At 43.3% G+C, this 25375-nt stretch overlaps 1 protein-coding gene across 1 annotated transcript in view; it reads right to left on the reverse strand.

Annotated features, from left to right (window-relative positions):
- Positions 1–6544: 6544 nt before the first annotated feature.
- LOC142575280 (uncharacterized) overlaps positions 6545–25375 on the reverse strand; it is a 61599-nt gene continuing 42768 nt past the window's right edge. The window contains exons 8-9 of the mRNA XM_075684510.1: positions 15416–15998; positions 6545–9383 (exon numbers count right to left, since the gene is read on the reverse strand). Coding sequence (XP_075540625.1) covers positions 9043–9383; positions 15416–15998 — 924 coding nt within the window. The 3' untranslated portion in view covers positions 6545–9042. The remainder of the gene's footprint in view (positions 9384–15415; positions 15999–25375) is intronic.

Genomic DNA, 25375 nt, shown 5'->3' on the forward strand with positions numbered 1-25375 from the left:
AATAACCTAACAATGCATGCCATCTTCTAACACTAATAAAAAAGAAGAAAGGTCAGGCAGTAGAACAGTGAAAAATAAGTTACACTTTCAGCCATAAAAAAAAAAAAAAAAACGTTGAGAAGAAGTTTGCACTCATGCAACAAATGTATACATGTCACAACAAACACACGCACTGGTTACTTCAAGCATGCACACACAATGCAGAAATATATCTTACAAGAGAGTTGCAATAACTTAATATTGCTCCTTTGGACATATGAAAAGGAGGTGTATGTGTTTGTATGGGATGGAGATGAGGATGACACTTTTTTTTTTTCATTTTCAACAATGCCCCCCTTCCCCCCTCCCCACCAAAGGAGGCCTGACAGTAGTCAACGAAGAGAAGTAATGTACACACTCACTACTTGACAGGAGGGCGGGACAAACTTAAAGCTTCTGTCACCAAGCCACACATATTGGGTCTCTCGACTCTATCTGTGAAGGCCAGACAAGCAGGAAAAACTAGCACAACACACTGAATGTCACTGTAGCTTTTTACATCCATTCTTGCACTAAACTTGCATTTACAGTCTCCTTGAACATAAATAAGAGGCTGCACACACATCAATGCTCAGATACCCGTGACCAGATGTCCAATAATTTCTGTCTGAGGTTGCGCAATTGTCTTTGACGCATTTGATTTTATTTCAAATGACTGACTGCATAGTAATATAAGACTTCTGCATCATAAGATGCAAGTTACGTACAACCTACAAATTCCATTTCCACAAATGAGTCTCTCAGATCACAGCAACATAAACATGTATGTATAAAGCATTGACAGTAAGGTATGAATCCAAGATTATCACTAAGAGAATGAATGGTCAAGGCTATACAGAATGCATGTTGGCATACCCCTTAAAAAAATGAAAAAGAAAAACAGCTGAACATAACAGTTCAGTGTGAAAGTAACACACAACAAACAAGAGCTGGAAAACATTCACATTGTCTTTTAAAGATTAAAAACAAAAGAAAAAAGAAATCAGCTAGTTAGCAGAGACCCGAATGTTGCCAGTCATTGTCCAACAAACACTATACAAAATGTACCGAACTTTAGCACATTCATGAAACCACATAGTATATTACAATGCCTTGTCAGTGTTGGGAAATCTGCACATATCTATAAGCATGCTCAGGCAGCAATTCATTTAATTGACTTGAAAACAGCCGGCCTCCTCTCCTCCTCAGTTCTTTTTCACATTAGTTTTTTTTTCTTTTTTCTTGCAGTGCAACAGCTGATGATGATTTGAAAACCACAATGTGAGCTGCACGTTCTCTGCACAAAGCTTTGGACTCCCACCAATGCGCACAATACAAAACACCAGACAGCCCTCGGCATAAAAGTGGAGGTCGTTTCAGCCCACAAGTGAAATGTAAAAACCACTACAATGAGGGATCAGTGCCCGACCTGAATAGCAGAACCATTAAATGTATTCGCATAGCCACCAGAAAGCTTAGTGCCATGAATAGAATGGGTCTCAGAAATTAGTAGACAGAAGTGAAAAGAAAACTCAAGGAGGAGGGGGAGCTCTCATGCTGTTTACAAAAACACACCTGTACAGCCAATAACAAGATACAAAAAGCAAGGCGACTGTTGCAGGCAGATCCATTTCCTTAACGTGCTACACAAGGAGGGTAACCAACATGTCAGGCAGCAGCACTTCATTCACATCACGGTGTCTCCTTGGATTAAGCAGTTTGCAGCCACTGTTTCACATCCACACAAATAAATTATGCGTTATCTACAATACATATGTATATGTGCCAAATAAAAAAATATAGAAAAATAGGTGCATACAATAAATTATACAATATATGAGAGGTGAAATTGCAGTTGAAAGCCATCACGCTTTTAGAAAGCATGCTGTGCAAAAAAAGAAAAAGACTGCAGCATAGCAAAGTTGTCTCGACTGTTCTCAACCTCACATCTGTTGTTCAGTGTTCATCATGCACAGTGAAAGAAAATAAGAGGCCATCCTGCGCGAGTGTAGAGGAGCACACTACCTCAAAAGCGTACAAAATATTGCTGGATGCCTTCATTCTAGAGCCATCAAGAAGTTCTGAAGGCATCCCCAGATGTTCCAACAAAACAGTGGATCTTGACATTAGTACATCTTGACTTGCAAGTGCTTCAGAAAACAGCAGACAACATAGAGACATTTTTCTGCTTTCTAACTTTCTTGTTTCCTTGCTTCCTCCCTTTTTTTTATTTTTTCCATCGGCGCAGTTAGCAAAAAAAAAAAAAAAATGTTAGATGTCAGGCGTCACTGCTCAGGTGGTGCCAAAATTTCAGCTTAACGCACCACTTCATATAAAATTCATCGCTTGCCTGAGCTTGCATATTTGAGGGAATTAAAAACACTCAACAATGAATGTTTCAGCTCACCAAATGGACACCAATTGACCACTTGGTCCAGTCCACGAGTTTGATGCAAGAGAAATTGAACTCATTCAAGGACAGTTGCCCATCACAGGTTCAATGTACGCTCAATACACATGCGTCTCTAACAGCCTTACAATGCTTCAAAAACATTTTTACCTTTCCTACGGCATCTCAAGGAGAAAAGGAAAATTAAAGATTTTAAAGTTGAGGCAACACATTGGAGGAAGATACTTCTATGTGAAGACAAAACACGGACAAAGGTGTCTTCTTGCGAAAATCAGAGTACTGAAGTTGGCATGCATTCAAGACCAAAGCAAAGCATAACCAAAGAGTAAAAGAAGAGGCATGTGTAAGAATAATGACTAACTGTTTGTTTCTGCATTTCTTTATTTTCTTCATTTGATTTTTGCACTGCTATAGTCTCCAATGCTTACCAGGACTGCTGTGATCAGCGTAATACCATAGCCCAGTAGTTCCCAACCTTTAACTGTCATGAACCTTTTGATTTAATCACAGGTACTGCAGCAGCTGCTTCTAGTATGTTTGAAAACTTAAAAAATAAAATAAAATAATAATAATTAATTAATAAAAAAAGAGAGAAAAGCATCATAACTAGACAGCGTTGGTGCTACAATCAAGTGAAAATATATAATGTCTAAACCTGCAAGAGTTACGTTTTGGAGAGACTGAAGTTTGGTTCAGGGGCAACTTTGTTGCTTGCATTTGACTTCACCTCAATCAGTGCCTAGCATGTTGCATCATAGAGATGGATGATCGCTATTGCTTCACCCAATGTTTTGCTGCTCTTTTTATCATCAACGCTCATCAATAGTGTGCCTTTACAGGGTGCACCAAAAGTTTGTGGATAGTTGTACACCTATACTACAATATTTTCAGAAATAATTTTTAGTCTTTTACTGTCTTTCCATGTTCACTCCTCTATTTTCTATGCCACCCAATGAATCTTTTTTATACATAATTTTGCATAAATTTCAGCAAACGATGCAGCATTCAGTGCTGCAAACCATCAATACAAGTTTTCTTTTTTTTTTTTTTTTCAATCTCATCACAAGTACGGCATGCTGTAACATCGACAACATCAAGATATTTGCACCAAAGTCCCCGGAGATAAATCAGGGGCAAGAGAGTCGGTTAGGGTCCAATGAAACAAAAAAAAATGATGCTCTTACCAATGACTCAGGGCTATGAAAAATTACATTTCATTTTTTTATCAAAATATAGTTGAATGACCACAGAATTTGACACATGGGCAATTATAACAGAATGGTTTTACCGGAGCCAACTAATCGCATCATAAAAGAACTTCATACACACAAGTGCTCAAGTTACCATGTAGAAATACTCATTGAAGTACACCCATCATTGAAGTACTACAGCTGTCCCATCGTATCCACCTAGTATCATTAGTTTCAATATAGTAATTTACAAACACTAAAATAGCAAGTCCTCAACTACTCATCAAACAAACATTGAACATTGAAAAAGTTCATGCTTTAATCTATTCTAGCCAGTTGTCACAACTTTGCGACATAACACTTCTGAGCTATGAAATTGGAATGATATCATAAGAAGCCAACAAACAATGACACCAGGAACAACATAGGGGAAATTACTTGTACTTACTAATTTAATTAAAGAAATGATAAATGAAAGTGGAGGAAAACACAACTTGCCACAGGTGGGGAACGATCCCATCTCTTCGCATTACGCATGTGGTGTTCTAACCAATTGAGCTACCGCGGCGCCATTTCCCCATCCACTTTTTTGGGTACTTATGTTTTACTACTAGAACTAACCTTGGGTGCGTCAGCCAGTGCCACCACTCACAAACCTTGGCAGCGGATGTGGAACATCTTTTCTGCCACAGGCGTCATGTGACGCCTGCAGCATGTGACGCCTGTGAGTGGTGGCGCTGGCTAACGCACCCAAGGTTAGTTCTAGTAGTAAAACATAAATACCCAAGAAAGCGGATGGGGAAACGGCACCGTGGTAGCTCAATCGGTCAGAGCACCGCATGCGTAATGCGAAGACGTGGGATCGTTCCCCACCTGATGCAAGTTGTGTTTTCCTCCACTTTCATTGCCATTAATTTATCATTTCTTTAATTCAATTAGTAAGTACAAGTAATTTCCCCTGTGTTGTCCTTGGTGTTTTTGTTTGTTGGCTTCTTATAATTAATAAAAATCAGGCCACTCGGTTAATCCCCTGTCTTCTCGAAATTGGAACGAGACACTCAAGCAAGAGAAATCGAGATTCTGACATGATGTTTAGTTGTCCAACAAAACCTGTTGGCTTGACACCATATTTCACTTAGAAAACAATGTAACTCTGCACACACAAGTTTCCAGCGAGACTGAATACTCCAAAAAACAGGTGCGACTGCCTCCATTCAGTTGAACAATTTCAAGTTGTCATTTCTGCAATATTGTCTGCTTTATAGGCTGCTATAAGATACGAGACAGTTTGCCTTTCAAGTCATAAGATGCACAGTGAGGAAACATGTTGATACAAAGGCATTCTGGCATGCTTAATGCGTGCCCCCCCCCCCCCCCCTTCCCCAATTTTTACAAACTAGCCAACAAATTTCACATCGGGGTAAAAATAAGGTAGGAAACTAATGGTATATTTCACTTGTCGTTTTCAAGTGCCCTTGCAGTGCTGTTTACATTCAACTGGTTCATTCAGAGTACCGCACTTTGTCTCAGTGCTTCTGGGTTATCTCACTATCAAGCTGGGAGCACTCACATCGTGACCAAGATTTCGACAGAATTCCTATTTTCTGGCTCTTATGAACGCTCTGGGAGCAGCTGAATGTTCGGCTCGTGCATGCTTTCTCTACCTCCGATGTCAAGATGTCTCCACATCGCTGCAAACTGGCTCAGAGTGTGTTAGGAACCAGTCAAATGTACCATAATTTCGGCTACCCTAATTTTGCATACAAGTGCTTGCACTGTAGCTAGCAGTGAAAACTTTGAAATATGCAGTCCATATAATGTTCTCTGTACAGCTTTTCAGAGGAGATTTACCATCTCCACTGACTGATCAACTTCTCACAGAACTTTTGGTGCACACTGCAGAGCAGTTTTCAAAGAACACCTTGGAACTCTTTGGCTAACCTCAGGGGTACTTGAATTCCAGTTTGAGAAACAGTGCAATGGCTACTTGGTTAGGAAACAGTTTAAAAAGATGACAACCATTTTAATATATGCACTAGGTACGGGGAGGAACATGACTCTACAATCCATCACATCATCTCCACAACTCACACATGCGCACATTTAAACCTGGACTTTGAATGAGCAGTCAGTCTATGCCCCGTGAAGCTGCTTGTTTCGTTCAAGAGGCTAAGGAAGACTGGCAGATGCTGCAGGCATCAATTAAAGTGAATTACAGAGGTGCACAGATGCTACGGTAACTCGAGGCGCAATCGTCTGAAGTGTCACAGCATCCAAAGGTTGAATAAAAATGCTGCACGTTTCAGTGTTCAATGTAGGTTTAAACCAGTGTTGGTGAAGAACAGAAAATATGTTTTTATGGAGAACTGCTGGTTTCAAATCTTTACCATAGTACTCTATAAAGCCTCGAGAAAGCATGCAAGGAAATGAATATTTCAGAGGCATAGTTGTAGCAATGTATGAAAAGTGCAGTACCTGATTTAATTAACTACTTTTTCTTTCTTCAGAATGGGTAATTTGCTCTGGCTTCTGCTGCAAATCACAGAGAATGGGCACTAGTATTTCTGCAACACACCAGTGCCACCTTTTGGTGTCACAGCAGCTACAGCTGATTAAGATAGGATTATCTTGAGAAAAAGTTAAGCGGAAATGTTTGCACTAAGATAAAATACAAAATTTCCACTACATAAAAATGCACATATGCCAATTGGTGAGCTCTCACAAAGCAAGAATAGCCATCTTTAAGCACTCCCAAGTTTTGTAAAATAATGTGCTATTTCCTTTTTACATTTACAGATCTTACAAAACCCAGAGAAAAAAGGGGAGGGATGTAAGTATAAAGATTTGAGCAGGGAATCACACTTTGTTCCTAAAAAAAAAATTAAAAAGAAAGACAATAAATCAATAAGTTCCACCAGGACAAAACCAGAAAACAACTATTTAAACCTTCCATCTGTCAGGTACCACAAGTGCAAAAAGCTGAAAGGGCAGGAAGTAAAGTCTAACAGTGCCCAAGCAAAACACACGGAGAAAAATAAAAAAGGCAAAGCTGAGCTTTCATTTCTCAAATGCCAACATTTTTCTAGCAATGTCCTTGCATACACTTGCAAGTCGCATTACAATGGCCTATTGAGAGCCACCTTTGCATGGGGTTGATGGAAATCACATGCCCAAGTACTTATGTGAACAGACGTACACAAACGCTACATCAGGTTTTTGCTGTCTCTGCGCACATGTGTAAACGCCATCACCACTTGTAAACTCTCTTTGGACCCCGGAGGAGATCTTCACTTAGGAGCGCTGCTCCTGCATTTCACATGTGGCAAGCACAATCCCATCACAATGAATGGTGGGAACACTTCAAAGATGGCTTCAGTTATGCTTAGTGACACTGAGCTTTACGAGAAAGCTCACAGTTCGCCCTTCTCCATTGCCAAGCCAGAAAACTGTCTCACAATTGCAAAATAAGCATAGCTAGCATGCTCAGTAAAATGTGCCCAGGCTTAAAAAGTGGCGTCACTCCTTTACACTTGGGAAGCTAGTAAAGTGTTTAGAAAGCACAACACACAAAAGTGAAGTTAGAGCATTTTAAAGGTGGCATAGCTCATGAGGCCAGAAACGTGCGTCTGTCTAGTTCTTGAAGCACAAACACTGCCCCCCCCCCCCAAACACACACATACACACCTCAATTCTCCTCACTGAATAACAAAAAGCAGAAAACGGAAATCACCGAGCAGGTGCAACATGCCACAACGTTCACAAATGACAGGGTTCCACAACGTGAAAAGAAAACAAGGACAAAAGGACAACAGCAACATAACAAGAACAGTTCGCGCACAGAACACATAAATAGCAGGCCACTCTCTCTGAAGCTTCAGCAATGGAATGAATTGTCAAAGGCAGCAGAAAACATGGGCACACTTCTTTGCAACAGTAAGGAAGACATGCGATGTCCCAGGATGCTCAGGATGCTCAACTCACCACACCATGAGAAGCTTCTTTGTCAATGTGTTCATCGAAATGATAGATAGGGAGCACAAGTACAGCTAAGAAGAGCAGCAACAAGGCTCTTGTCATTTCACGCGCAGACCAAAGACTGCGAAGCACAGTGACTGTGGAAAAGGATGACACTAAGTTTTGAATAGTGTATTTCATGTAACAGAACTGCAAATTTTTTGCATCTCTTGTTAGGGAACAAGGCGGATGTTACGGCCATGTCAAAGGCTTGTTTGTATGCAGGTTATAACAGTTCAGACAATGAAATGGCAGGTGTAGATTCAATGAGTACTAAATGCACATACGAAAGTCTCTGAACTTAAATCAGTGCTTAACTCAGGGAGTGTTAATGAACACCAAGAAAAAAGAACTAAAGGGGGTAAGTGCAGCTATGACTGACTTTAATTCATAGGGCAGGTTAGGGGAGGTGCACAAAAAAAAAAAAAAAAAAAACATAATAATAATAATAATAAAAAAGCCTGGACTGAAATGTAACAAATTTCTGACAGTCTGCAATGTTATAGGTGCTGAGAATGCATAACGATGACTACATAAAGCAATAAGCGCAGCAACTTAGTATAGTGGCATAAGTGGCACTATACTAAGTACAGTATAAGTGGCATTACAAACCAGCATGCCTTGTAGTGAATGCCACTGCCGAGTAGAGAAAGATAGACCTTGCCACAGATCTTTTCCTTTCTTGTCAAGCAAACTCTACGCTGAGAAATGTGTTACTGATAAATGAAATGAAAGGGACAGAACAAGCAAAGAACACAGACGAGAAAAAAGACAAAAAAAGCACTGCCTTTCTTGCAGAGCCTAACAACATCATGCTCTTTCTTCACTGTGGGAATTGTGTGAAATCTTTACATACAACTTTTCATGAATCACAAGCAGTCGAGGAAAGAGGCATGAATCAGTTGGTAAGCACCATCAACATAGGAGAACACGGTGTTTAGAGGCATACTTGCTTTCACTTTCTTGCATCCGTGACAAGTAGAGCTGTTCAGTGCGGAATGGAACATCTACCACACCAGCCAGGATAAAGTCAAGCATGACAGACCCTTCCTTGTAGGCCTGTGATACTCAGGAGAATGAAGAAGCTGGCCAAAACAAAGACAACAACCACGACAGGAAAATATGCTGCAATGGAGAAGTTATGCAAGTTTTTCTGTTGCCATGCATGCATGCATTGTTGGTGAATAAGTTGTCTTCTACAAATAACGAAGAAACAGAAGTAAGAGGGTCTGCTACAGCCCTGTGCTGCAGCTTTAAGCACAACACAGAACTTTCTTTGGGCAAACACAACAGAGGCGGTGGGGTGCTCGTAAGAAGGCAACACATGTGGGAGGGAAAAGGGGGGAGGGGAGGAACAAAACTGCACGCCACCACAGCAAGAAGTCATCGCCAAACAGGAGGGAGGGGGTGTCACTGGGCTGTGCCAACGCTAGACGAGGTTGCTGGCTGGGCAACCACGTTGGGAAGGCTGACGACAACGAGGGGCTTGACAACTGCTGTGGCGCCGGTGTGATGGTGGTGGTGGTGGTGGTGCGCATTGCCACCAGCAGAAGCTGCAGCTGCTGCCAGGGAACCGAGGCCCGGAGAGAGGAACTGCTGGCTCAGCAATGTGGGCAGGTGCCCCACAACTGAGATGGGGGCCATAAGAGGAATCTGTCCCGTGGGCGCAGTAGCTGCGGCCACATGGGTCACATGAGCTGCCAGCTGGGAGAGGGCTGGACTGCTACCCCGCACTGGTTTTAGGGTGCCTACTGCATTTCCAGGAAGCGTACAAAAAGAAGGCACAGATTAGCGCCACCAACACACTGATTATGTAAAGCAACACGAGCAAGGTAAAATTAATGTCGATTGGCAAATGAAGCATGATGATTTATGAATCAGTGATAATACCACGGCCGCTGGAGGAAAAATAAATGTGTGGCCTGCCGCATGCATCGAAAGTGCTATCATCCACTGCAGTGCCAACAGTCAGGGGCTGTTGTCTGGGATCAGCATGAAAAATGCATGAGGAACACGCTTTGAACGCCGTCGCCCATGGAAACCAAAGCATCCTGTCCCCAAGAGCTAGCACCTTTCGCCCCAGCCAAGCGGCCGAGAAAGCAACTACGGCCGAGACATTCGCTCCCATTGAAACCCGCCTGAAGTGGCAGGCTGCACCTTTCTTTTTTATCCAGCGGCCGTGATAATACAAACATTTGTGCTATGAGTGTATGTGGATAAGGGAAAGAAACAAAAAAGGCACATGTACATATATATTAATCTCCACACAAACAACTGCTGTGACAACGTTGACAACATTTAAGTATTTACAGAAGCAACACGGCACCGGCACCACTGACAGCAGAAAGCTGAACTCCATAAGCAATCATCGTAACTTTCACTGCAGCTGTGCATCAAAATGTGGTGCAGTTTCACAGCAATAAGGAAAGCATTTACATATATGTGCAGCTTCACAACAATGTGCAGTGCATTGCCACAAAGCTGCATCTAAGCTCAATACTTGTGCACAGCCTGCACCTCCGCACCCTAGTTTTATTAATTTCTCGTGTTTTTGATCTATGCTATGCATATGAGTTCTGCTGCAAAAGTGGTGCATTCTGTCGTGTAGGTCATACATGTGAAAATACGACCTTCTCTGATGCAGTAAATGAAACAGCCGCATTGAATACCTTAACAACAAGACAGTCCTGTAACTTGTACAATAGAAATAATTTCACTGCCATGACTCTTCTTTCATCTATGAAAAGAGAGTAGGGTAATCTCCCAGTAGTGTGACATGTGCCACCCAGAAAAAGTACTAAAGCACAACACTACCAGCTGCTCAAGCATTTGAAACGAATTTTGCACTTCTAAATACCTTGATGCCACAATACAAACAATCATAAGAAAATAGAGGGTTATTTGAAATGAGGCACATACAGACATTCCAAATCTGGGATTCCAAGGACACTACAGTGGAAGGCAGAAAATAGTAATCTTCACTGAAAAATACCACAAATTATTTGGTTATTCAAAATGTTTACTGCTTATTAAAGATTTGGAGACTGTGTTCTGTGCCGCAGACATTATAAGCAAATAAAAGATCGTAAGATATTTATGTCAATACAACAATCGTACATGAGCGCTAAAAATAGAGCATTTTAGATACTATGTGGGGAGGTATGCACATAACATTCCATGAACCACACAAGGTGACAAGTTCAATAAATAAATATGCATTCCAACTTCATTTTAAAAAATTAAAATTAAATTATGGGATTTTACGTGCCAAAACCACTTTCTGATTATGAGGCACGCCATAGTGGAGGACTCCGGAAATTTCGACTACCTGGGGTTCTTTAACGTGCACCTAAATCTAAGTACACGGGCGTTTTCGCATTTTGCCCCCAGCGAAATGCGGCCGCCGTGGCCGGGATTCGATCCCACGACCTCGTGCTCAGCAGCCCAACACCATAGTAACTTCATTTTACTTTCAAGAGTGTACAGATATAAGATATTTGGATAAGAATTAAATGGCCTTTGCTATTCAATTCATATTTGAATAAACAATTCCCTATTCAATATTGTCGAATTTTTGTTTCTGTTTGAATATGAGGGTTAGCAGCACTTAATGGTGAAAGTATGGACTGTTCCCAGGGCTTCTGCAGCTGGACAGCCGTGGATGCTGAAGAAGAGAAGCACTGCTGAGAATGGCCTCATGTTTAGGCAGCATATAAGTTTGTTGTCTCTATTTTAGGCAAAGCAAGCTTTAGAGCGCAGCACTTAGGTGCCTGTTCCTATGGCAAGTGGCGGCGGTGGCGTATCCGAGCAAACGAGCACAGCGAAAGATGAAAGAGTGAATGCGGAGTGAGAAATGAAAGACGCAAGTCACAAACGGCAGAAACCAATGAGAGCATCCCCTTCAGTAACGTGCACGCAGAAAAATGGTGTCATGCAGACCCGCCCGACCGCTCGTTTTGTACTCTCATGTGCTAGCGTCAGCTCTAGTTCGTACTTTTTCGGTTTGCTTGGTTTGGTATTGTTTGTGCTTGTTTCGATTGTCATGGTTTGCGATTTTTGTAATCTGATTGTACGTGCAAAGCGAATTATTTAGTACTTTCTGGAATCCACGTGGGCACCAGCGATTTCACTAGAACGTCCAACAAGTCATGTATAAAAACCGACGCGCTTGACCCGCAGATCAGACTTCCAACAATTGGCGACTCTGCTTGCCGCTATCGTTGTGCTTGAGTGTTAATTGTTTTGCTTGGCACAAGTTCACCCAATTAAGAATTAAATTTGTAACTCACAGTTTCAACACTGTGTTGTTCTTCACTGTCACTACTACACGACAATATAATCATTATACAAAATAGCGTCGGTCAGTTCTTTCTGAACAATGAGCGACGCAACCAGTGGAAATACTTTGTCTGCCACAGCTGCTAAACCAGCTGCCTGAGCAGAGGCTCAGCGCCGCTGCCAAGAGGACCCTGTCATTCAGAATCAATTCTTTGCCACAATATATTGTGTCTTCAAAATACTAAACAGCTGCGCTCCAAATTCACATTAGTGAGTATCTTAATCATTGGTAAATTTTTTTATTCAGCCACACTCATCTTGGTTGCATTTCTTCAAAACTGATATGCAGTGCTGTAGTATGCTTGGCTCAATACGCAAACATACACATACACGTGGTGATATGCTGTTCTCTTGCCTCGTTACTGTGTCATGGTGCACCAAATAATTCAAAGAAGTTGTTCATCATTTACAAGCTCCTCAGTTGACCAGATGCCCAGTTGCAAATAACATTACATGTATGTAACAAATAATGTAACTAAGCTTTTACCAGACAGGCTACACACAAGTGTTATATTTCAATTGTTTGAAAATTCAATATGTGACAGTTTTCTTTTTTTCAAACATTCATATCTGATTCGATTTGAGAATTTCACTAGTCAAACACCCCTGTTTTCTTCTATTTAGGAACAAGGAAAGTTGACCTTTTAACTTTAAGGCTAGATGACTACACATATAAGTTGCATCAAGTTATAGAAAGGAAGTGTGCATAACACTGCTCAGAATGACAGTAGGTCCACGATGATGCAATGAAGCACATGCTGACAAGATGTGGTCTCTTGCATTGCTTTTTCAGTTTTACGATGTGATGTGCTTTAGTGACAAATGTACAAGAAAGTGAGTCAACTGAAGTAGTCATAAATACTCTGTCATGTGTCGTTTCTGCAGTCTGTGATAAGTGTGATAAGCATTACACTTAGTGAAAGAGAAAAGAATTTCACAGTATCATGCAATGTGCAAAGCAGTAACACCAACAGCTGTGGCACAACTGCATCCAGGAAAACTAAAGGTGTGTTGTGCAATATCAACTGCAGTAAAAGATTTGTAGTGAAGAACAACAAATCACTGTGCTTCTGGAACTTTTTATGCAGCCTGCCCCACTAACATGACATGCCATCAGCACAAATTGAAATGTGAACAGAAACATACTTTTCAGAACACATGTTATGCACAATTATGCGCAAGTGAGGCATGCAATCACTCCAGAACCGTTTTCTAAGTGTGGTGCAGTATAAGATTAATGTTTTGGAGCCTAAACTAAGCCATGGTTACAAACGCAGACAAACCTGGAAACACAACTATACACTCTAGTCCTTTTCAACTTGCTTTCTTTTGAATTTATGTGGACAGCACAGTGAAATTTTGTAGTAGCAACAACCAACAGCACTCATCCTGTTGCGTTTGTTTTCAATTCCTGCCCTTCTCATTTTCGCACTGCTTCAAGTTTTATTTAAGTGAAGTTTCGTTATAACAAAACTTCCTTTCTTTATGGTTCCTACTGCACTGCGCAAATTTTAGACTGGATTACTTAAAAAGGAGTGCTGTCAAACTCCGCTTAGTATAAATGCGCACAGCACCACTGCAGTGCCACATAGACAGTGACTCTGGGCTTTTCTTCATGTTAACCTGGAGATGGACAGAGGACTACAAAGGCCATTGCACTTCACGATGTTAGCTGCCCTGGGCTGTGGCTGTATTACATAATGATAACCTAGAGACAAGATAGACACAGGATGTCGCCACTGTCATGTCGCCACTGTCATGTCGCCACTGTCACGTTGCCATTGTCATGTCGCCACTGTCGAGCACAGCTTTGTTTCAAGACACGCCAGTGTCTAACAAGCCTGCCATCATGTTGGGAGGCAGAAACACCAATTTGACCGATGTCAGCTTCGGGTTAACACTGTGTGAGCTACAGTTGTCCAGTAGCAATACTGCTCTTCTTCCTTGACTTTCAATTATGCTGTCCAACTCGAGCAGTCACTCCTCGAACAAGTTGCGGGTCATCCATGCCTTATTGCTGTGATAGCAGACGGGGATGTGCAGATTTTTTAAGCATGCTGGCTTCTTGGATCGCCCGATAATAAAAGGCTTGAGGCGATGGCTCCCGTCCATGCTAATGCATAGCAACACAGTCACCCTAAGTTTACAGTACTTCCTGCCAGGGCATGTACCTCCTTTAAAAGCGCGCGGCTTCTATGGCAACATTTGAAAAAAAAAAAAAATGTAGTTTCGTCACAGTTGCAAATATCCTTGTCCACGTAACGTTCCAGCATGCCAGGCAGCTTTGTCAGTAGCCACTGCTGCTTCGCCTGCGTATCCAAGGATGCCGCTTCCCCTACCACGTTTTTATAAACAATGCCATGCCGCTCTTTAAAACGCTGAATCCAGCCTCCTCCAGGCTCAAAATTTGGTTGTCCCTAAAGAAAAGCTAAGTTTTTCACTTTGGCAGCAAGTTGGCCCGCTGATTGGCACAATATGCACGCGGGTTGTGATAAACCACTGGTAAAGTGACTCTTCCACATCGGCGTAAAAAGGGTCCCTAACCCTTTACCGCTGATCGGCATGGCCACTAATACTTCCTGCCTTTACAACCGCAGTGATCCCGGTTTTACAAATTGTAGATATTGTTAACTGAGTGAGCTCATATATCTTCTCGAGGCACTCTCCTTGAAGCCGCATCTAAAATCCCGCAAAATGTGTTGCATCTTTGCGTAAAGCGACACAGCTTTGCACTTTGTCGGCGCCATCTTCGAACTGGGCTGTCTGCTGCTTCAGTGGCTTCAGCTATAAAGCTACTGTCGAGCTCGCTGCGAGAGGGACTGAGTTGGGGGACGGGCGCCACTGCACCGCATTGCTCTTCACCTTTTTTTTCTCATTTTCTCTCTCTCTCTCTTTCGGTGCGATTGTAGGCGAGGCGACAGGAGCAAAAATGTGAAGCAGCTGGCGCCATCTAGTGGCGCGCTGCGCCAACTCACGATGCTCTCCAGTGCATGGGCGGTACGAGCAAGGCAGGACGCGCTGCGTGGTAATAGCGGCAGATACGAACTCGCATAGGTGAACATCGCCCCGTCTTGACATTGTTTGTTTCAGGGAAACCAATTAATGCAAATGTCAGGATTATTCTGCATGGCAAACGCTGTCCTGATGGCAAAATTTTTATTAAATCTGATATGCGGTCAATAACATTTCGTTATATGTTTTTCCCCCATATACCTAATGCATAAAATGACACTGTTACCTTGACCCATCATTATAACCGATATATTGTTATATGTGGTATCGCTATAAGTGGACTGCACTGCACAGAATAAAAAGAATTGCTCCTGGGGAATTACTGTAATGATGGCAATCGCGGCAGCGCAGACGCAGCTGGAAAGTGCCTGTAATGCTATTTCTAAAACGTTACTATGAACCACACCAATGCTGCTGCATATGTTGAACTCACCTGTAGAATTGGACAGCACTGTTGCACCAGTCACTCGAGGTGTCAGGATTTGTGGCAGGCCTCGTCGTACGGTGGGACTTGTCACCACAGTGGCTGTAGGCGGCCCAGCCACTGCCACAATAGGTTGGGGGTTTGAACCCACACCTGCCACTGTTGCAGCCACCCCACCTTGTGGCCCACCAAGGAAGAGAGACTTTGCCGCCGTGACCAAGGTGACAGGAGCAGGGCCTGCTGCAGGTGCTGGCCGACCGACACTGGATGGTGCTGCACTGGTTGTCACGCGCACCAGTGACTTGGCTGCAGATGGCTGCGCTGCAGGCCCTGCTGCCGTAGAAGCTGCCACAGCCAAAGCCACAAGGGGACCACCACCTATACCCGGAGTGGAACCGGCACCAGGAGTGGATGCAGTTGCTGTGGGTCCACTTGCGGCTGTTGCCACACCAATCACCTTCACTGTGCCACTGGGGCTGGCCACCACTTGCACTGCACCTGCTGGGATGCTCGGTCCCGTGACAGGAGTACCGCTTACAGAGGTAGGGCTTGCTGAGACAAGGCCTAGACTTGCTGGTGTGGTTACCTGCGGCTGGCAATGCAGAAGACATCAAAAATGTATGTGAAGTTCAACAACCTTCAAATGACACTTGGAAAACTCAAATAGTTGGGAGAGACTCCTCTGTATAATAAAATCAGTTAAAATTGTGCCTTGATGCTCAATTTCCCCACATGACACATGCAATGGCGGGAGCCAGCATCACAGTCCCACAGCCACATAAGAGATGGCACAAGTACTCTTATGCCAGTGCAACCTCATAACCTAGGTACAGTAGAACCTCATTCATACATGTCGGGAAAGAAAAAGAAACATTAGAAAAACATGCTAACCAGGAAAACAAATGGCCAAAAGCCACTAGAAGAGTTGGCAGGCTCAACTATAGTTGACATCTATACTTTATCTCACAACTAACTTGCAGCAGTGCTGAAGGTACAAGGTATACACAGGAATGTCTATGCACAGTGGAATACAGTTCCGGGCACAACTATCAGATTATTGGTAGGATAAGAGTTTTCTTTTTGCTTGGTACATGATATTTTTGCTTAGTACATTTTTGCTTGGTACATTGCTTGGTACAGCGATACACGACTTCTTAGACCCTTTGCGCATGCATGTGATATACTGCAAATTACTGTGGCAGTTACTGCTGGCAACACTAATAGCCACATAAGTGCAATTACGTAACAACATGGTCCATATAGTCCAGACTGCCTGCTTCAATCCCAATTTGCGCTTGTTACTGGCTCTCTGTCCTGACAGCAAGAAATGAGATGTTAAAATTTATGATTGCTTAGTCTCATCTCACATTGCGGGCAAAGCATCAGTTACATTCTGTCATTGTTCAGATCAGCTGTTTGTTTTGACGGTGCTAGGACTGCAGAGACAGTGCCAAGCCGTAAAGGTGGTTTGATTTTCAGTTAGGCAGATTGCATCACAACATTAGCACTAGTGATGCATTGACAATGTGGAATGCCGTAAAGGCCTAACTGTTCACTGCATCATTACTTTACTACCTACCCCGCTTCGGTATAGTATGTGATGATGGTGGCGAGCCAAGGCCAAACAGATGCCAAGCAGATGATGCTATACGGATGAGCATTTACTACTGGCTGAGGAGACGGCAAAGAATTGCTAAGAAAGCTGATGATGAAGCGAAGCCCCACTGTCGCACCCATGTAAGGGCACCTTATGATAACAACACCAAACATTTGGTGATGTTATAAAACACCCTCGGTGCCTTCCCTCGCCTTCCCAGAGTTTCTTCGTTGCAGCCGTGGGAAGCAAATGTGTCTACTTTTTGCTCTCTTTGGTGTGTCGGCGTAAATGCCATCAGCATTTGGCAGAACGCTCGCCTATGCTGGCAGTGTATTCTTCGTGCACAAGCTGCCCCTGTGGATTTTCCTCTGCCGCATCATCCACGATGGGCTGGCTACCGTCAGGCAGCCCGCGAGACGTGACAAACAAGCGAGCAGCAGCCTCTCCTCCTCCTCCCTCTAGTTCCTCCCTGCCACTGTTCCTCCATGCCACATGCGCTTTCAACAAGCGAGCAAGCTAACAAGTGACAGTGCACCCCCACTTCTTCTCCAATAACCACCTGCCCTTCTTCACAACTCGGTTGCCCAAGAATGTGCACTCGTTCTGAAAGAGCCAAAGAAAGCTATTCGCTTTAAAAACTGCATTGCAATTAGCAGCGTTGCTAGCAGAAAGCAGCAGAAAAGGCACCCAACACCAAGCATACTTGCACCTCTCCGTTGCTGCATCTTCATGACTGGATTAGATAAACAACACCTGTCACATGAATTAAGATGGCAAAACTGCAGATTGCTAACACAATTCTTATTTTCTACTAAACCTAGCGTGACATAACTTTTGCAGCAAGTCAGGGCATTTTGGCACAGCAGGCGCAATTTCTTCAAGTTTCACACTTTTGGCACAGCTTGGCACAGAAATATGCAACTGTATCAAAATGTCACAACTGGCGCACCTGTTGTGCCCGTCACATGAGATCTAGCAGCTGGAAAACGTATCAAACGATTGCAGTTTGGCAATGTACTGAACATCAGTGACGACTGTTTTCTGGGAATGTATCAGTTGGTCAAAAAAGAAAGTGTAACTGTACTGGGCAATTTCTTGTGTTCTCGATGAACGTTGCCACCAGGAAATCGTACGAAACGGGGTCGTATCTACATGTACTGTAGCCCGTCTTTTTCTTGTGTACGTTGGCATGCTTTGCCCATAGGTGCAAACTGCAGGGTAATGTCGCGAAAGGCTCTCCATTCAGCTTCAGAGTGTGGCATTGACATGGGAAATATGACTGCTTATATGCGCTTCAGTTCCGAAAACTTCACCCACAAACAACCTTGGCCTCAGAGTTTGGCATCGAAAGATGTTCACCTGATAACACCACGTAACAAGTCAAACTTCCTCAATTTTTTAGCATAGTTTTATCAAAAAACTATTCCTTCTATATCAGCTTGCTGGCAGTATTGTGCATAGACAAATAACTAATACCCTTTTGTCAGTCTGCATTGATTTACACTGTGTAGTTTGTGGCAGCTGAAAGGAAACTTTGTTCCATGGTTGCTGGGACAAGTGGCAGCCATGTTACTGAAGCTTACATTCTGCACCACTGCAATTGTTCATATTTTTATCATTTATGATCAGACTACCATCCAAGGCCATTAGTGCTGTCAGACATTCAGCTAGACAGTGCAGTGGTGGGCTTAAGCTTGTGGCGAAATTAAGGTGTGCCCTGCCGACTTTGTGCGGGCTTTCGCCTGTTCTACTGTCCCTACGCCTATCCCTACACCTAGACGGACTAGTGTGCAGTTTCCACTGGCCCCTTGTTGTTGGGAAACATGACCTTGCACTACCAGCTGTGGCAGCGCAACTGCCACAACTGGCAGACCGAGCATGGGAGAGCTCTCTCCGGGATGGCACGAAGTGCGTACATGTTTCTGCTCTCATCCACTAGCCCCTTTGGGTACTACTCGGACTCGTGCTCGTCTATGTTGTGCGTACCTTGTGTTGCTCCTTTTCAAACGCTAAGTCAAAGAGTAGTACCTCGTGCCCATGCATGGCTGTACTACGCCGAGCCACACTCGTCGGAGGCTCAAGCTGACGGAGACTGCCCATTTCTTTTACGATCAAGCTTATTAGACAGTGCGAAACTATGCAGCATAGCCAGGTGGAGCCATACTCCCACAGGGATGTGCTAATGGGGCCCTTTCCGTGTTCTAGCCCTCAGCGTGGCAGCCTTTAGACTGCCCATTTCTCTTACGATCAAGCTTATTAGACAGTGCGAAACTATGCAGCATAGCCACGTGGAGCCATACTCTCACAGGGATGTGCTAACAGGGCCCTTTCCGTGTTCTAGCCCTCAGCGTGGCAGCCTTTAGACTGCCCATTTCTCTTACGATCAAGCTTATTAGACAGTGCGAAACTATGCAGCATAGCCACGTGGAGCCATACTCTCACAGGGATGTGCTAACAGGGCCCTTTCCGTGTTCTAGCCCTCAGCGTGGCAGCCTTTAGACTGCCCATTTCTCTTACGATCAAGCTTATTAGACAGTGCGAAACTATGCAGCATAGCCACGTGGAGCCATACTCTCACAGGGATGTGCTAACAGGGCCCTTTCCGTGTTCTAGCCCTTAGCATGGGAGCCTTTACTTCCCGAGGCACCGGGATCAGACATTATACAGTGTCAGGTGTCGGTAGATGCAAATTAAATGCATTTAATGAGTTTTTCTGTGACCATACTTTCATAATAATAATAATAATATTTGGGGTTTTACGTGCCAAAACCACTTTCTGATTATGAGGCACGCCGTAGTGGAGGACTCCGGAAATTTTGACCACCTGGGGTTCTTTAACGTGCACCTAAATCTAAGCACACGGGTGTTTTCGCATTTCGCCCCCATCGAAATGCGGCCGCCGTGGCCGGGATTCGATCCCGCGACCTCGTGCTCAGCAGCCCAACACCATAGCCACTGAGCAACCACGGCGGGTGACCATACTTTCAATCATACCAATGATACTCAACTAACATTTCAGCATTGCTTACAATCATTTACATATTTCTAACTGGCCCGGATGAAATAATCAATGTCATGATTTAATAATGACAATGTCATGATTGATAAGTCATGTCATAAATCATACATGATTTAAGGCTTACAGGAGCAGGTCTGGACAAAATCAGTTCAATTAATACAAAATTAGTAGCTTATCTTATCGCCCGCCTGTTATCTCATGTTACGAATTCGGTCCTTAGGACTGTGCTATTTCCAAGTCAAATAAACAAAGGAAAAAATTACTCCAATATTTAAAAAGGGTGAATGCTCCTGTTCTAATTATCAACCCGTTGATATTCTTTTTTTGTAGCAAAGTTATCAAAAAGTGTACTGAAAAGTGCCTAACTAAATATTTCTCAAAATTTAACATTCTTGGGCCAAGTCAATTTGGCCTCAGGGTAGGTTTCTCAACTGACTGTGCTATACTTTCTTTCACAGATAAAATAAAATGTGCTATAGATGATGGTTTCTACGCAGGATGAGTTTTTATTGATCTATACAAAGCAGTTGATTCCATAAACCCCGTCATCTTGCTTGATAAACTATGGGCAGTAGGCGTCGATGGCCCAACATTAGCACTTATAAAAGGTTATCTAACAAATAGACAACAGGCTGTGTACTTTAGTTGCTCACTTTCTAATTTCAGAACAACCAATAAAGGGGTCCCGCAGGGTTCAATACTTAGCAAACTACTATTCCTGCTTTATATGAATGATTTGCATGGTTGTCTATCAGAAACTGAGGCCTTCTTTTATGCTGATGACACGAGATTACTTGTAACCAGTCGTTCACTAACTTCTCTGACTACTAAGTTAAACACTAATGTGAATGATATTTTACCTTGGCGCCATCTTAACTTGCTACTAATAAATCCTACCAAAGCATCTTTTATGATTCTTCATTCGAATCATAGGACACCATAATTCATTCCCATTATCAACCTAAAATTTAATTATGGAATTTTACATGCCAAAACCACTTTCTGATTATGAGGCACGCCGTAGTGTAGGACTCCGGAAATTTCAACCACCGGGGGTTCTTTAACGTGCACCTAAATCTAAGTATACGGGTGTTTTCGCATTTTGCCCCCACCGAAATGCAGCCGCCGTGGCCAGGATTCGATCCTGCAACCTCTCGCTCAGCAGCCTAACACCATAGCCACTGAGCAACCACGGCGGGTCACTATCAACCTAAACTCTCTTGTCATCAGTGCAGTAAATGAGTACCCTTTTTTTTTGTATAATTCTAGACTTAAACTTCAAATTTACAAGGCATATCGCCTATTTGAAGTATAAGCTTGCTCCCAGTATTAGAATTCTAGTTATGGCTTAAACCTAGGTATTAAAACTTAAAGCTAGGTATTATTTTAGAAAACAACATTGCTAACCCTGTATTCTTTTATTCACAGCCACCTCAATTATTGTATTACAGTGTGGGGTAACACATATCCAACATATGTAGCACCTCTAGAGCATTTACAGAATCAGGCCATCCAGATATTACCGTTCAGCTCATTCTCCTGCATTGCTTCTGATATGCTTCACCAATCACAGAATGCTTTCAGTAAATAATTTTGTTAAATATAAATTAGCCGTAATGTAGTTTAATATAACAAGTAATTCTCTAGAAGTAAATATATTTTCTGAGGCTACTTTGGTTAATTTAAACTGCACAAGATTTGCAACTAACAATTTCTTATTGCCACTAATACATACTAATTATGTAAAACAATCTGGGTATTTCGTAGCATTATCTATTTGGAACAGTCTCCCACTAGATGTCAAGTGCTCTTCTTTAGTTCTCATCAAGAAAACATCACTCACTTTCCTACTAATTAACCAAAATTATCCACATATCTAATATAATCACTTCAGTCCTGTTAATTTCTCTTTAATTTTTCATTTTTTCTAGGTCTTTCAATTGTACACTTTACAACCATTTTGGTTTGTTCTGTTGTGAATGCATTTAATGCTTTGATTGTACTGCTACTTATTGACTTTGTATAATTTGCAGTTTGCGCTACATTTACATTGTACAATATTTCACTTAGTGACTACTACTTGTTTTATGCTATATATTTGCACAATTGTGTATGTTTTCTGACAGCAGGTCCACTTTCAGCTACATGCTCTGGGACCTCCTTAAGTATACTTATGAAAGCATGGAGTGTACCACTTATGAAAGAAATAAATTGAAAGTGAAACCGAAACCTATCTTTTTTTAACTTGGGCAATACTGTGTTTCTCGTTGCGTAATGCTTGGTGCCATTTGGAGGCCGAACACACATGCCACTGCACAATGGCACGCTAGATTACGCAAGGCGATGACTGACATTACCCTGGGACTTGCTAAGCTGAACTTTCGGGGGTCTGTGTAAATATATACGTACTTCTGTATTAACAAACAAGATCACAAAAAATGAACCAATACAGTTGCACTTCTTTCTTACCAGTTCATACGTTCCCGGAAAAAGAAACCTTTTGGTACATAGCCAAATTTCAATTATACAGTAACATATTTTTAGGCCACCAGTTCCCACGTAAACAAGAAAGAGCGCGAGGTGCGTGATCAAGAATAGTAGCGGCCCAATGCAGCAGCTTCCAGCTCATCTCGCACAAGAACGCCGGCGCACACTCAGTTTCTCATTCCAGTACCAACAAATCTCTTTCAGCTATCGCTGCAAACCCGATTTTGATAAGCGCCTTCACTTATCTGTTTCACAGTGCATGAGGTGTAGTGCCGTTGGAAGTGTATTGCATGCTTTTATAGGCAATAACCTAATTACGCCATCGTTCCTTACTGCAGGCAGCACGAAATGAGCATAATGTCTCTCTCTGGTGGCATTGTAGGCACCATTTTCCAGCATTTCTCACTAGCTTGATTTCATTTCGGTTTCCTGTTGCCATCATAAAACACTACACAATAGGAAAATGAAAACGTGCGTTTTGGGTCATTCGGGCCTTACCAGCTCAACGCATGTAGGCGTCTCGTGTCGCAACAATTCATGCCGAGTGGGCAGGTCAAAACTTGCTGCCAAAACTCCCAACTCAATAAAGTTCCTGACCCAGGCTGAACTCGAGGAGCACAAACATAAGCTTTCTGAACCCACAAAAATGATAATGTGAGTCGTGAGCCTATCGCAGCCCACCAACTTAGCGCGTGCCAGCGTCTCGTGCTGAAACAACTCATGCTACACTTCGCCTTACATAGATGTCATCTACAGTTGAAAATGACAATGTGAGTCGTGAACCTATCGTAGCCCACTAACTTAGCACGTGCCAGCGTCTCGTGCTGCAACAACTCATGCAACACTTCGCCTTACATAGATGTCATCTACAGTTGAGTATGCCACTTTTTTTAGTGACTTTGGATGGTACATTTTCCTGATGAATATGTTTTTTCTTACGTTTTTTTCCAAAACATATGAGCAAGGTTCTACTGTATTGCGAGTGCTATGTGTGCACTTCGTTGTCGTCATCTGATTATACTCATCATCTTGGGGCTTGTCTGGTGCAGCTGCTCAAACATAAAAAACATTGCATCGGCCAACATCCTATAAGTGGTGGAGATATGGGCTTCAGCAATATGTGAGCACTACCGGGCACGTGAGGTATTGGAGAAAACAGTGTTGGCTTCAGGCAGAGAAGAATATCTCCCGAAAAAATAGGCATATTTTCACCAAACATTGGGAAATACTTCTCTTACGGTTTATTTCCACAATTACTCAATGAATCCGCCATCTGCAGCAATACCCAATTCAATTTGGCTTCGGAAACAGCTGCATGCACGGATCAGGATTAGAGATGTTGGCCATTGAGTTGAGTCAGCAATGGTGACCTTCAGTGAGTCCTTTGTATTATGTGGCTGTTTCATGGCCTCTGTCTCAGCGATACCCCAGATATAGTAGTTGAGCGGATTTAAATCTGGAGAACTTGTCAGCCAGCCACTCCTGGGTGATGCAGCGGTGCGGGCGGGAGCCGAATCTTGCTCAAAGACATAAGGTCTTCCTTTCGAAACAGTCTCTACCCAGGGCTTTAAGGGTCGCAGGCACCTCCACGTATGTGGCAGCTTTAATGCAGAGTTTTTCTGCAAAAAAGTGTGGCGACATGACGGCACTCTCGTTGCTGACAACGGCTAACACCATCACAATGACAGAAATATTGTGTGCATCACTGTAGGCATCTCATCAGCACTTGCGCGAAGCCACCTGTCATTATGGCTGTTAACTTTTTGGTCTAGATGAAAGTTCTTTTCATCTGTAAAAAAAAAAAGAAAAACTTGGATGACGCTTAAGCTTCGCCTTCAAGAGTGGAACGCGATAGCGTTATCGCACCTTGTTCGCACCGCCCACTCATTCGCTCGGCATGCTCTTGAGTCACACAAAGACGAAACGTGCACCTGAGCAAGTGGAATGAACCAAAGAACTCGGTGTCTCGAGGGAGAAACGATCTACACGAGCCAAACGTCGATAAGCTGTGGACAGCGGGGCCGCGACGCGCCATGAATGCCGACGCTATCATGGGGCTGACGCCTTGATGGGATCATCCTCTATCTCACTTGGGAGCACCACGCAGATGCATAACTACTTGCCAGCAGCACGGCACACATCGCAGGGGCTGCTTTCCCACCAGACGCGCTATGGCGCAGCGATCACGTCACAGGCATCCCGCGTCGGACGCTGCACCTAGGAATCACGCTGCGAGCGGAAAGAGGAGCCACGTCGCCTAAACACGAGGGTTCAAGTGATGCACGCTGGAAGTTGGAAGGGGAGAGAGCGAGAAAACTTATTAAACGCAAGGGTATTGGGGCATCCTCGCTCCGGTCCCCACAAGGCCCCAATGCACTCAAACGAGACAAAGGGGAGAAGCGGGCGAGTGGCGCACCACCTGTCGGGGCAGCGCCGTACATTGCGAGGAGGGGGTCTTCTGTGTTTGCCGCAAGATGGCTCTGCATGTGCGCTAAGCACAGAAGAAATGTAGTGGAAACGTACTTCGCTACGCGTTTAACTGCGACTTCTGTAATTTACATGCTCATAATTACTGATATACACCACAGTATAACTTTCTACGGCATGTTTCCAAGGCAACACCAGATTCACTAGAGGCGCTTTTGTCCCGCTTTGAGGCATCGAACTCATAGCTGAGTGGTAGCGTCTCCGTCTCAAACTCCAGAGACCCTGATTCGATTCGCACCCAGCCCATCTTGCAAGTTGTTTTTATTTATAAATTGCCTTCCGCCATTTTTCACTCATGGCCAACGCTGCCGCCTTTTCTGCGACACGAGCTTCTTAACGCTGTCATGAAAAAAAAGCACAGCATTCCAGGCTTTTCAGG

The sequence above is a fragment of the Dermacentor variabilis genome, chromosome 3 (genome assembly GCF_050947875.1).
Source record: "Dermacentor variabilis isolate Ectoservices chromosome 3, ASM5094787v1, whole genome shotgun sequence".
NCBI classification, from domain to species: Eukaryota; Metazoa; Arthropoda; class Arachnida; order Ixodida; family Ixodidae; genus Dermacentor; species Dermacentor variabilis.